The sequence below is a fragment of the Littorina saxatilis genome, linkage group LG9, assembly GCF_037325665.1.
Source record: "Littorina saxatilis isolate snail1 linkage group LG9, US_GU_Lsax_2.0, whole genome shotgun sequence".
In the NCBI taxonomy this organism is placed as follows: domain Eukaryota; kingdom Metazoa; phylum Mollusca; class Gastropoda; order Littorinimorpha; family Littorinidae; genus Littorina; species Littorina saxatilis.
Window position 1 is genome coordinate 39,737,236 of NC_090253.1, and position 15,000 is coordinate 39,752,235.

General features: G+C 42.9%; 1 protein-coding gene across 6 annotated transcripts in view; it reads right to left on the reverse strand.

The window, feature by feature from the left end:
* Window positions 1–6,130: 6,130 nt before the first annotated feature.
* Window positions 6,131–15,000, reverse strand: part of LOC138976047 (apoptosis-inducing factor 3-like) — a 43,132-nt gene continuing 34,262 nt past the window's right edge. For all 6 annotated transcript variants that reach the window (XM_070348846.1, XM_070348844.1, XM_070348843.1 and 3 more), the window contains exons 16-17: window positions 9,036–9,140; window positions 6,131–8,227 (exon numbers count right to left, since the gene is read on the reverse strand). In XM_070348846.1, coding sequence (XP_070204947.1) covers window positions 8,185–8,227; window positions 9,036–9,140 — 148 coding nt within the window. In that variant the 3' untranslated portion in view covers window positions 6,131–8,184. The remainder of the gene's footprint in view (window positions 8,228–9,035; window positions 9,141–15,000) is intronic.

A 15,000-nucleotide genomic window follows, 5' to 3' on the forward strand; every position in this document is an offset into this window, starting at 1 on the left:
AGGGAAACTGCAATCCTCAATATCATGAAACGTGCCTCTAGCTTGCTTGGTTATGATCTGCGCATGCAATAATAAAGGCACGCTTCAATCCGTGTAAACAGTTCTCTGCGTCTTAAATTTGGTACGGATTTTACATGGGATAAGACCAACACTCCACTAAGTCAAACATGGTGTGGCTGAGGGATCAATAGAGCGCGTGTGATTTTTTAAAATTTTAATTTCTAACCAAAAAATCAAAGCAACTTTTACACTTCTTAAGAACAAAAGTTGTTGAAGACGATTAGGCTAGTACTATAGCTGTATACGACCCAGGTCAAGTTTGGCTCACCTTCAAGCGTGACAACTCTACCACAGGTTATTACAAAACGACAAGAGTAATTTGCGGACTTCGTCTATTGGGGCTATGGCCTTGTGGCATTTTGCTGCTTGTTTGTTTGTTTCGTTCAGAGGCTGAAACTCCCACGGCTTTTACGTGTATGGCGGTTTTTACCCCGCCATTTAGGCAGCCATACGCCGCTTTCGGGGGAAGCATGCTGGGTATTTTCGTGTTTCCATAACTCACCGAACTCTGACGTGGATTACATGATCTTTTCTTGGCGCACTTGGTCTTGTGCTTGCGTGTACATACGAAGGGAGATAAGGCACATTAGTTGACCTTGGAGATCGGAAAAATTCCACCCTTAACCCACCAGGCGGCCGAGGCCGACGGGATTTGAACTCACGACCTTCCGATTTGGGGGCCGATGTCTTATCCACTAGGCCACTGCGCCCGTCATTTTGCTGCTTGTTTCTCGGGGTCCGTACGACAAAGTAAACGGAAACAACATCGCTTGGTTTTCCGCCTATCTGAAAGAATCGAATAACACTTAACGTTAGCCATGTACACTCATGCTGTACAGGAAATGAACTCGTGAGCTACCTTTGTGGCTTTTTTTTTTTTTTTTCGTGTAGAGAGAAAAATTGTCCTCGGGTTGTTTTTCAGTCCAGGTTATTTCTCTAAGTATCAAGCTTTGCTCTGCAAAGAAGTCAAAATAAAAACATCAAGTCAGGAGAGTTTTTAGCAAGTAACTTGAAAGTCTATTCTTGTGCAATTCATACTGAGTTTTCTCAAAAAGGCTTCACATTGAATAGTTTCTGATTTACTGTAGTTTTGGAAGTAACTAAGTTTTTCTAGTAGATAACACAACGTGGTTGTGTCTGGCATCAGATTGTTATGTTCACAATGACACACCGTATAGAGTAGGCTAGTGCAAAATCGGTCAAGATTCACTTCCGGGAGCACGCACGGGCAGACGCTTGGTAAGTTTTTTCCTGTTTTCTCAAAGTAAACCCCGTTTTACACCCTGTGCTGCACCCGAGCGTTTGTAGACAGATGTCAGGTAACGTCTGCTATAATTTTATGATGGCTGATGCTGTATTTGTGGCAAAAACTTGCAATGAAACCGTCAGTCGGGAGCTAAAGTCCGGATGCGGACCAGATTTGGATGGCTACGGTCAAGATTGTTTACTTTTTAGGACCATTTTCGTCTGTTTTCTCGTTATATTTTGCACTCTGGCATATTCACGCATTAAACCCAACACTCTTCTCGCTTTTTGCATCAATAGAAAATCTATGTCTGCTTTAGATCTCCGTACTTGGGCATCAGCATTCACTTTATTCATTGCACTATGTATTGAAGGCTAAAGTCCATCTCATTTCAGCCCAGAACAGCTAAAGGGCTAAAGTCCAGAACAAAAAGAGAAAAACGTCTTTGTGTTTGATTTATGCATGCTATAAGCCCAGTTTGATTGATGCGCAATGTATGACATACTCTTGAGAAAACATAGCAATGTCTTTGCATTGTACTACTACTACTACTACTACTACTACTACTACTACTACTACTACTACTACTACTACTACTACTACTACTACTACTAATATAATCATAAGAAGAAGAAGAAGAAGAAGAAGAAGAAGAAGAAGAAGAAGAGAAAAAAGAAGAAGAATTAATAGCATTTATAAAGCGCATTTCTGTATACCTCAATGTGCTGATGGGGGTCTTCAGTTTGAATTTCACCCTTTGAACTCTTGGCTTGATGTTGAAATGCCAAAACATTGCTTTCACTATAGCATGGGTATAACTATTTTAAGAATGTGTTGTTCCTTGTTCCAGCTGATGGACATCAGATGCTACTACTGCGAGGGCAAATTTGACTCAATCAGAGTCGTCAAAGAACACCTGGAGTCAAATCATTCAGATAAACAGCCCAAATTTCGTCAATTGACCATTGATGAAAAAACAGGGAAACATTTGCTAATTAGCAAACGTTTCAAATATGAAGCATGCGCAGCGAGTCCCGAAGCCCCCCCCCCCCCCCCCCAAAAAAAAAGAAAAAAAGAAGAAGGCCCCCCAAAAAAAGAAGAGGACGACTTTGTACCGTTGTGGCTAAAAGCTGCAGCTCGCTTGAAAGACCAGGGTCTTCTGTCGGCTTGGATATCCCTACATGAAATAATTGCTGACGGCACACTACCACTTGACAACATTGCACTCCTTCTCTTTCTAGACGTTGCCACTTTCTATTCTACAAAGAAAACATGTGGAATGAGATTCGCAAGTCAGACCAAAACGTTTTGGCAAACAGCTTACAAGCTTTTTGGTGGGAAGCTACTTCGATTCATGGGTGGCCCGAAAGGACTAGGTCAAGTTGTTGAAGGTTCGGCTGACTCTGGGAGATGCCTGTCATCAGAATCAAAGGTAAATTTCATTGTACCGTCAGTCAACTGCTTGGAAACACAGAATGTCGGAGAGGCAAAGCCTGGGATTATGCAGCAGTGTATAGAAACCCTCTCACAAACAACCAGCACTGTGAAGATTTCATTTGATTCCAAGAAGATCAATTCGTGTTTGAGCGTCAGTCATGGAGACGAGGATCTCTTCGACAACGAGCGGACGCCTACACTGAAAGAGACCAAAATGCGATTGGACGCGGAAACCAAAACAGTGGACGAGCTGCAAGAGAAACTGGAAAACGGCAACCTATCACCTTCAGACCTTCACCGTGCTGTAAATCTCGTTAGCTGCCGAATACGAGACTTTCGGTTCTCCCGGCTCCTGGTCAGTCTGGTCAGTCTCCGCCGGCACACTGACAGCTTCCTCGACCGTTCCTGGCACAACTTCCTCGGAACAGTCGAGGAAGCTGTCTAAAGTAAGTACTGATAAATCAGCCATCTGCAAAAAGCAAAACCTCGCACAATGTTAAACATTTGAACTATCCAGACAAATGAAAGGGCTGAATCCCATCCCCTACAATGCAAAAACATTGCTGTGTTTTCTCAAGAGTATGTCATACATTGCACACCAATCAAACTGGGCTTATAGCACGCATAAATCAAACACAAAGACTTCTTTATCTTTTTGTTCTGGACTTTAGCCCTTTAGCTGTTCTGGGCTGAAATGAGATGGACTTTAGCCTTCAATGAATAAAGTGAATGCTGATGCCCAAGTACGGAGATCTAAAGCGGACATAGATTTTCTATTGATGCAAAAAGTGAGAAGAGCGTTGGGTTTAATGCGTGAATATGCCAGAGTGCAAAATATAACGAGAAAACAGACGAAAATGGTCCTAAAAAGTAAACAATCTTGACCGTAGCCATCCAAATCTGGTCCGCATCCGGACTTTAGCTCCCGACTGACGATTTTATTGCAAGTTTTTGCCACAAATACAGCATCAGCCATCATAAAATTATAGCAGACGTTACCTGACATCTGTCTACAAACGCTCGGGTGCAGCACAGGGTGTAAAACGGGGTTTACTTTGAGAAAACAGGAAAAAACTTACCAAGCGTCTGCCCGTGCGTGCTCCCGGAAGTGAATCTTGACCGATTTTGCCCTAGCCTACTCTATACGGTGTGAATGAGATGATATCGTGATCCATTAAACTCACACCGGTGACACTATGACGGTTCCCCTACGCTTTGTGTTCGGTGCCCTGACCCTTTGTGTTCGGTTCCCACTCGGTTCCCACACGCCAAAATTCGCGGACAAGATCGAGGTACTGTCACCCAAAACATCCATTTATGGTAGTAATACGCAATGTTGCTCTCTGAGAATGGTCTTGTTAGATCTGTGAGTGTTTACACTACATGCCTAGGTGCTGTTGGATTGAAGGTTTTTGATATTTTAGCCGTTATTAGGTAGAATGCCTTTCACTTTACTGCAAAACTGCATAATTCGTAGCATCGGCAAGAAATATCCTACCAAAAAATGCCTGCTTGGAACTGTCGTTGGTCCAGCAAAAAGTTCAACATGTCTGTAGCAGACAGCCCAAGTTTCAAGATTGTAGGGCCATCCAAACAGCCGTAATAATAAAAACAACAAAAGTAGTCAGTGAAATTGGCTGTGTTCGGTCCCCCCACACTTTTGTGACGTAGGCGTGACGGTTCCCATAATTCATTGTGTCGGTCCCCACTTTCTGTGTCGGACCCCACTTTCGACCTAATTTCTCTGTGACGGACCCCACAACCAGCCTATTTTGTGTCGGTCCCCACACCTTCTTGGATTTATGACTTGCCGGTTACTTGTATCATTGTATTCATTGAATCTAATTGTCTCGGAGTTATTTTTCAGCAAAAACCGGCAAGGCAGCACCTTTTGTGATACCAAGTAAGTCAGATGACATCAGTATGTGTGTGTGTGTGTGTGTGTGTGTGTGTGTGTGTGTGTGTGTGTGTGTGAGAGAGAGAGAGAGAGAGAGTGAGAGAGAGAGAGAGAGAGAGAGAGATTGACACCTTTCCAGATCACTCCGGTTATGCGACACTACCGCGAGCGTCACTACCGCGTGTCACACTACGGCGAGTACGACACTACCGCACACACACATACTGATGTCATCTGACTTACTTGGTATCACAAAAGGTGCTGCCTTGCCGGTTTTTGCTGAAAAATAACTCCGAGACAATTAGATTCAATGAATACAATGATACAAGTAACCGGCAAGTCATAAATCCAAGAAGGTGTGGGGACCGACACAAAATAGGCTGGTTGTGGGGTCCGTCACAGAGAAATTAGGTCGAAAGTGGGGTCCGACACAGAAAGTGGGGACCGACACAATGAATTATGGGAACCGTCACAAAAGTGTGGGGGGACCGAACACAGCCAATTTCACTGACTACTTTTGTTGTTTTTATTATTACGGCTGTTTGGATGGCCCTACAATCTTGAAACTTGGGCTGTCTGCTACAGACATGTTGAACTTTTTGCTGGACCAACGACAGTTCCAAGCAGGCATTTTTTGGTAGGATATTTCTTGCCGATGCTACGAATTATGCAGTTTTGCAGTAAAGTGAAAGGCATTCTACCTAATAACGGCTAAAATATCAAAAACCTTCAATCCAACAGCACCTAGGCATGTAGTGTAAACACTCACAGATCTAACAAGACCATTCTCAGAGAGCAACATTGCGTAATACTACCATAAATGGATGTTTTGGGTGACAGTACCTCGATCTTGTCCGCGAATTTTGGCGTGTGGGAACCGAGTGGGAACCGAACACAAAGGGTCAGGGCACCGAACACAAAGCGTAGGGGAACCGTCATAGTGTCACCGGTGTGAAACTGCGCGTAGTGACGTCTGTGAAACAGTAGTCACGAGTAGTATGAATATGACCAGAGTATATTTGAAGGAAGTCGATGTGTGTGTGTGTGTGCGTGTGCGTGGTAAGTGTGTGTGTGTGTGTGTGTGCGTGTGTGTGTGTGCGTGGTAAGTGTGTGTGTGTGTGTGTGTGCGTGGTAAGTGTGTGTGTATGTGTGTGGTAAGTGTGTGCGTGGTATATGTGTGTGTGTGTCTATGTGTGTTTGTGCGAGTGTGTTTGTGTGTGCGCGTGTGTGTGTGTGTGTGTGTGTGTACAAGACCACCGCTATCCTGTTAATGTTTAATCCGAGGATTGGGAGCACTGGGCAGGTACGCAACAGTCAAGGTTCGAGACTGTAGACTGGGATAAACTCTAACCTGCAACTTGTTTAGTTCCAAATTAAAATATCTCCTTTGAGCCTTTTCCTCTCATACACCATCCGCAACACACACACACACACACCCTCTCCATTCCATCTCTCTCTCTTTCTTCATTCCAAGGACATATCCCAAAACATTATGTCAGCAGCGAATGTTGTTTATTTCATTCGTTACTGAACAAATCAAACAACAGAATGAATTGTACGCCCCTCAAATTGCGCATGGCAAAGAAAACAACATTGAAAAAAAAACCCATCGTTTAAGCAAAAGAATGTCAGAACACTCGAAGAACAGTCGTCCTTTGACCATGCAGTCCGCCCTGTTGGAATCAGAAACGTTCACAACAAGGTACTGCCACATAAACAATCAAAATGGAGAAAACATGTACAGAAATAATTTAGCAATAACTTTATTCAAAACACAAACAAATGCACCATAGAGTGAGAGATAAAAACAAAATCGTTATTCAATGTCATACATCTAAATAACTAACAACGAATTTTATAATGATGGAACAAAACCTCTCAAAAATGACAACTTATTATCTCAAAGAGAACCATAATGATGGAACAAAACCTTTCAAAAATGATAACTTTTCATCTCAAAGAGAACCGTATAATGATGGAACAAAACCTCTCAAAAATGACACCTTTTCATCTCAAAGAGATTCGTATAATGATGGAACAAAACCTCTGAAAAATGACAACTTTTGATCTCAAAGAAAACCGACCAATAATACCCATTCCATCCATTACAAATTATGTCACTTACCATTTTAAAACCTTGTGTCAATTTTCTTTTACATGATTTTAGTCTCCGTCAAAAGAAATTCATCAAACAAACGAAAGAGAATTTTAACAGCATTCCCATCCTTTGAAGGTGGATCTATTTTACTGTTTTTCTGCACGCGGGTCACGTTTTGACATGCTATGTTTGAAGAAGCTTCTTAATATGATCTTCTTCTTCTTCATGTCGATCTCACGTCTATACTGTTCGACCGAATAGCGAGACAAATGATACTGTCTTCTCCAAGGCTATCTTTGAAGAAGCAAATTCAACAACAGAAGCTAACTGTCCATTTTTCATCATTATTATATTATGTTTTCAGTGGTGCGTATCTTATTAATCATCCGCTTTAAAGACCGACGACCGAAGAATCGAGGTTCCAAAGAATGTTCCGTCTTCCTAAATCGTGTTAGATTTCGACATTTTTCGGGCTGTGATCTGATTGATCATATTTGTCACATGACCCGTTGCTTTCTGTTTGGATATTTTCGACTCCATCTTTCAGCCATTACCAACATGTTACTAAATCGTATTAGATTTCGCCATTTTTCGGACTGTGATCTGAATGATCATATTTGTCACATGACCCGTGATTTCTGTTTGGAAATGTCGATTCCATCTGTCAGCCATTACCAACATGTTGTGCATCGATTACACACTGGATTTCCATTCTTTGGGTCATGTGACGTCACAGGCCGACAGAGCGCAAGTTTGTGTGCGTTCAATCGTAAAATATAACAGGAAACTTAAATTGATGAAAAGGTAAATATTACATGCATTTGTATTTTTGACCAAAATATGACATTTGACATAGATCTCGACAATGACTGTTCCCCTCGACTGTTAGTGCGGTCTCGTAGAACGATGGCTGTCTCAATCTGTGCAAGATGTCATATGTTGGCCAAAATACAAATAACGTATAATATTCCTGAATTGACGAGAGATTCCTAAAATCCTTCTTTCTTAAAAAAACACAAATTTGAAGTAGTACTTTGATGACTTTGTAGACTTTGTAGACATTATTTCTACTAGCAGAAAATGTATCTTGTTAGAAGAATGGCATTGGTATCAAAAGCTGAATGTTTTTACCCTTCATAATATTAGACTACGGGCATGAGATCATGCAATTGCAACAACAAAATTCAAAGCATGCCTCTCACACCCAAACCCCTTCCCCCGTAGTTTAACCAAAAAAACACGAAATCGTGCTTACTGGGGATCTCTAGAACTGGCTCTGGAGCTTTAAAATCATCAAACCCATGACTGTCGCAAACCGAATGCCTGAACAACCCAAAATACTGAGTTCCTTCATGTCAGCAGCGCAACGGTTACTGGTGTTGATTTTTTTAACGCTTGTTGGGTTCTCTCCTGTAGACCCGTAACGTGTTGACAAACCCGGTTCTCTCAGCACTGCTTCAGACGTCCAACCCAGCTCTTCGGGTCTTCCCTGCACATAGACAACCGGCAAGTCAAACACTTCTGTGTGCTTCTCAAGTTTTGTAACATCCATTCAGTCAAAACGGTCAACTCGTGTCTTCTTCTTCCTTCATGGGCTGAAACTCCCTCGTTCACTCATGTTTTTGCACGAGTGGGTTTTTACGTGTATGACAGTTTTTACCCCGCCATTCAGGCAGCCACACACCGCTTCCGGGGGAAACACGCGTTTAAGAAGTATTTGAAGGTTTGAAGTATGAGCAAGTGCAAAACAGCGAAGACAATAAGATCCACGCTAAATTGGTCTGGCAAAATCCCTTCGATTCAAGAAGCAAGAAACAACAACGAAACAAACAAACAAACATGTTGAAGACAAAGAGTTGAGAACTGGACACTACATCCTTTATACAATGGACAAAAGGGCCTCGAATCCAGCAGTTCGAACAGCTTGGAGAGATAATTATAAGGTATTAAAAAAAACGACCCTTTGCACGAAAAGGATGCCTGGATGGTATCTGTTAAGCTAAAGCGAAAGAAAAGTAGAGCTTAACCGTGTAACATGTGGAAAGTTAAACCCTAAAAACAGGTCTACTACGCATTAAAACGAGGGAGAGCGACAGGAAAGTTCCGACAAAAGCAGGATAATAAACGATCTATCCACACCCCCAGAAGCACACAAAGAAATTACCCGGACTAATACTCGGGCGCAAAATAAAGCCCGAACATCAAATACAAAGAACAAAAACAGATACAATCTGTTTACGTGTCAAACTCAGACAGATACACACACACACACACACACACACACACGCGCGACGTACATGATATCAGACTTGAGGATGGTCTGCCCTTGTTCCATCAGTGATGCAGCCTGGGATACGATGGGGTCAAAAGCCAAACTGGCAACCGCTACCACTTTGTCTCCCCTGAAATCACACACACACACACACACACACACACACACACACACACACACACACACACACACACAGACACACACACACACTTGTACATGGGCATAAATAAATATAACACTAAATAAATATAAGACATCTTGGTGGGTTGACAGCATCACTCCAAAACAGACAAGGAGTGATCCTCCTCCACCCTTTCTGAAATGCACTCCAAATGTAGGGGAAGGGATCCTAATATGGACCACTTTTTGTTTCATGCTGATAACTGGCTTGTTTTCTTGCGAAGAAGTTTCATTTTGTGTTTGGTAGTCCTTCTCTCTTTGGTTAACCGTTGGGCCTAATTAGAGTAAAATAGCTTTGATAGACATTCAGCAAGAATTAAATACAGAAAAAAAATCACAAATGGTCCATATTAGGCGCCTAGGCTCCTAATATGGACCAGTGAAGCGGCCTTCACGAATCACTGTAAAAAGCCCCCTATAGTTCAAAATTACATGCTACAACTTAGTGTGCAAGTCAGACTAATTAAAAGATGCTTTAGATTTATCTGTTTCGGGTTGATGAGAGCATTATTTGGAGCACACCAGGAAACTAAAGAAGCTTATCAAAAACAGAGTGAAAATAAGTGAAATTATCAACTTCCACGGAAAAAAACCTATTTGTTATATTTTTTTGAAATCTCGAGGGCTAGTTATAGGTTATTTTCAGCAAGCTTCTTAATGAATTAATGAAAATAGCCTTTAGCTTTCATTTTCTTCGATTTGTTGAAGGGGACTCACACATACTTTGAGATTTTGCTATTATTTTTTGTTTGCAGTAGAAACTCGGGCTCAAAACTGCTAAAATGTAACAAATACGGTCTTAGCTGTCATATAGCAATTTTTCTGTGATAAAAGCTTTGGCTGTGGACAGAAACGAGTCCGTTTTAGGCGGCAAATTTCGAGTGAACGCTGCCAAAAGTGAAAAAAAGAGAAAAAGTTTAACGGTTTTGAGGTTTGTGTTTCTGCAACTGTTTTGACATGTGCAAGTTATACAGAGAGGGTGAATACAGCGAATGAAATTGTTTTGAGCGCTCTAGCGCCGTTAGTTTGTCAGAACAGGATGTGGTCCATATTAGGAGCCGGTCCATATTAGGAGCCCTTCCCCTACTTACATGGAGGAAACCTGGGCCGAGGTGCACGAGAAAGTTACCACCCGAACGGGAGCCACCCGCAGTGTCCGATTGGTTTACACCGAGATGTCTTGTGATTTCAACGAATCAGAACCCGCGGTTTGTTCTCTCCCGTTTGGGTGGCACCCACTTTCGCTTGGTGCACCCCAGCCCTGCTCCCTTCCACGCAGCAGTATGTCACACAATTAACCACATTAACCAAACCCCAGACATGTTGTGTGCAGAACTAAACTACATTAGCTCATCAGCAACAGCCCAAAGTAACACGAGAGATCTATATATGAATATATATTGTGTTGTACATGTACTTGATTACCGGCTCATGAAATATTCATGTCTTCATAGACTGAAAATCCTACGCACAATCGTGATTTGGATGAGCTTCCGTTTCCTAATGTGACCAACTTCCCCCTGTCTTGTATGCCTCTATTTTCGGGGGATGCGTGCAGGAATTGCTTTTGTTTCCATAACATACCGAACTGGATAACAGGATCATTACCGTGCGTACTTGGTCTTGTGCTTGCGTGGACACACAAAGGGGCATAATTAAGGCGGGGGAAGGGCTATGGACCACCTCCGGTTCTGGCAAACAAACGGTGCACATGTCAAAACAGTTGCTGAGGCACAAACCACAAAACCGTTAGGCTTTTTCTCTGAGTTTTACACTTGCACTTGTGGCAGCGTTTACTCTAAATTCGACGCTTAAAACGGACGAGTTTCTGTCGACAGAGAAAGTTTTTAACCCACAAAATTGCTATATACATACGACAGCTAAGACTGTTTGTGTTACATTTAAGCAGTGTTGGCCCCGAGTTTCTAGCACAAACAAAAAATAATAGCAAACTCTCAAAGTATGTGTGTGTCCCATAATAATATGGACCACCTTTAACAAATAGAAGAAAAGAAAGGATAACGACTGGTTTCAGTCGCCCACCAAGAAGCTAGCTGAAAATGTCCTGTAACTAGACCTCGAATTTTCACCCAAAAAACGTCTTCTTTACGTGGAAGTTTTTTTTTTTTCATTCGTTGTTTCTGAACATCCTCTATCAAGCCCGGCAACAATTCTAACAATGCATTGAATCGAGCGGACACAGCATACGCGGTCTTTTTCTTTGAAAATGGTGCTAATTGGAAGTCATTGTTCCCTATTGTGCCAACGGCGTATGTTTACCATTATTATTATTATTATTATTATGAACATTTGTGCGCCTAATCTAAATATAGCCCTAGGCGCTTACAAAATATACAATACATAGTGAACATTATACGAAACACAAATCGACAAGGACCAAGACACTCGGACTCATACACTCGCAGGCAGACGCACAGCGAGAACGCGACGCACTCACTCCTACCAACTACAGGCACATGCATTCTGAAGACGGAAAAACAATCATAAATAAATAAATAAATTATTGGATACATAAAGTTAGTTGAGAGAAGAAGAATAGAGCTGGAAAGGGAAGAAGAAGGAGAGAGAAGGAGACAGATTAAGGACCAGCAGGAGAGGGGGATGGGTGGTCATTAACAGACTAGTGAGGGAAGAGGTGTGTTTTGAGTGAGGTTTTGAATGATTGCATAGATGTGGAGTGCCTGAGTGAGTGCGGGAGTTGGTTCCAGATGGATGGGGCCTGGTAAGAGAAGGTGCGCTGGCCATATGTTTTGGTGCGTGCTGGTGGTATCCTAAAAAGGCGGGTGTCTGCGGAGGATCTTAGGGAGCGAGAGGGGGAGTAGACATCAAGAAGGTCAGAAAGATAGCTAGGGGACGATAGATCAAAGTTTCTAAGGCAGAGTGTGGAGATCTTGAACTGAATCCTCTGTTGAACAGGCAGCCAGTGTATGGTTTGAAGAAGAGGGGTGATGTGGTCGTGCTTGGAAGAGCGAAAGATGAGGCGGGCGGCATGATTCTGAACACGCTGAAGCTTTTCGATGATGTAGTTGGGAGAGCCAGAAAGAATGGAATTGCAATAATCGAGTCGGGATAGGACAAAGGCACAGAGCAGAGTTTTAGTGGCATCCTCAGTGAGGAGATGACGGATGGAGGAGATGCGGCGGATTTCAAAGAACATTGAGTGTCAATTAACGCCAATTAGGTTCTTCAGTTAATTTCTCATGAACTATACGTTAGTCATTCAAAGAAAAACAACATTGACAGTGAGCTGGAGCAGAATAGGTTGATTACTCTCTCTCTCTCTCTCTCTCTCTCTCTCTCTCTCTCTCTCTCTCTCTCGGGGGTTGAAGGTCACCGGCAGTGGAAGGAAGACGAACTTTTGCTCTTCGCATATTGTCAAAGTTTTCCTGAACCACGCCGAATTATGGACGTTGCCGGTTTACCAGCAGCAGCATGTGATCTACTGACCACCCTGTTGGCAAAAAACCGAGTGACATCATTTCAGGTATGTGGCAAATGCTGGTTTCACGCTTCGCATGACAGCTACAAGCCATGAGGCCGCCATGACACCCGCTACCACTACCTTGTCACAGTGGAAGAGAAAATCGCCTTCGCAAATACGACGGGACCAACATCGGGCTAACAAAAGGCAGAGACAGACCAAGGTAGGAGATACACCAGAGACTCTCTCTTTACCTCACCGGATAGTTGTCTATGTAAAAAACAAATGACACAGTTAGCAAAGACGTTATTCCTGACAAACAACGTGGACAAGCTGACAAACACACTGTTGGAGAAGTCAGTACATATGCACGTGGATCACGATGTCCGGACAATGTTATGCATAGTGTAGCTCCATCCTGAACTCAGGTCAAAATGAGTTCGGCTCATTCTCTCCATGACAGGATGCCTTGAGTTTCCTAAGGAAACAGATTTTTTTTTTTTTTACATATTTAGAGCTTTTTGTAATGTATTATTGATATAAGCAGATTCGCGATCGTCGATAATGATTTTTAAATTACAAAGGAATTGATATGTATAAAGACAGTTTCAAGCGAGCTATTTTTCGCGGCTGCATTTACTGTGCAAACAACTCTAAATATGGCAAAAGTGTCACGTGATAATCAACCGTTTTGTTTCGGCGCTCACTGGAGCAGACGATTTTTTCTGTAACCAGTTGACAGTGATGAAACCATATATTACGGTCTCCTTCCGGCAGCAGTCCCAAAATTTCGACTTGTTTTGACCTTAGAACGATGTCTTTATCATAACTGTGAAGAACAGAACGGAGATCACTGTCGAAGTCGACCAATCTGCAATCATTTTCGTCTCGCGAACACTGATCTCAAATTTAGATCAGTGCTCGCGAAAAACATATGGGAGATAACTCTGTATTCTTGTTTTGATAGATTCGCGTAGGTCTGTAACGTCCGGTCAGAGAGACAACTGGCAATAGCCGTGGAGCGATGCTGATCAGAATGGGTGTGGCTCAGCCAGACGTGGTGACACGCAGTAATGCCAAGAACAAGAAAACGGGTCACGGACGTGTCACAGGAGATGCTGAAAAGCGTGCGGAAAACATCAGCGCTACAGTCGGTGACAGTGTGCGTCGTAAGGGACACTCCAGTGTGCAGTACACAGAGACACACCTGTCGAAACGGCCAGCACAGATTCTGACCTTGCCTCAAGTATCAGAGACATGGAAAGGTCTTTGGAAAGGTGGGACGAAGTGATTAAGATACTGCGAAATAGTAGTTGTGGCATAGACAGTGCACCAGGTGATTGAAAAATCGGATGTGCGACGATCTTAATTTACCATGCGTAAGACGGTGCTAAACCTTAAAGGAACTCATCCTCAACGCGGTCTGGTTTCCATGTCGCGACGAAAACGATGATTATTGTGAATTGTTTTAAAATCTCGCAAAGCTGTACCCTTTACCCCAACCGTCCCCCTCTTGAAATGAACCTCGTGTTCAATCAATAAAATGTCAAAGTCTCTCTCTCTCTCTCTCTCTCTCTCTCTCTCTCTCTCTCTCTCTCTCTCTCTCTCTCTCTCTCTCTCTCTCTCTCTCTCTCTCTCTTGTGTGTGTTGTCTTTGTCTAAAGGGGTTTTAAAGCTGATGACAATACACTTTCAAAGCGTCAAAGCGTCTCTCCTCTCTCTCACACACACACACACACACACACACACACACACACACACCAACAACAACAAAACACACACACACATACACACACACACACACACACACACACACACACACGACACATACGCGCGCAAATACCAAGCTGCCTTATTTTAACTGAAGGAAACGTGTGTGTGCACATGTGCGCGCGCGCGTGCGTGCGTGAGTGTGTATACCCCTAACTTTTAACATCTCTTCCTCCCCTCTCCAACAGCCTCCCCCTATGCAATCGCGGTAGTATCTCCTGAATACGATGTCCTTTCGTTTAGAAAACATGCTCATCACTGCTTACCATACATACACTGGCGCCGCAATCCGCTTCTTTCTATTCCTACGCTGAGTTGCGCTCGTCTCGGCTGCTAGCGGCGGAACTCCACAACAGAGTTATCTCCCAACATGGCCTTTTGTATAAGTTGGTTTGAAAATTGGAAAAAGTTTCTTGGCCATACCGTGGAGACTGCCCGTTTTAGCAGCGTATTGACATCTGATGGTCTTTGAAAGGGTTCCATCAAGGGATCCACGGGTATCAATATAATAATGGCAGTACTCGCGAGCCTTGTGGCTTTTTACTGTAAGACGTGTACCAAGTTTTGTAAGGAGACAAATAGGACCAAAGGACCTACCG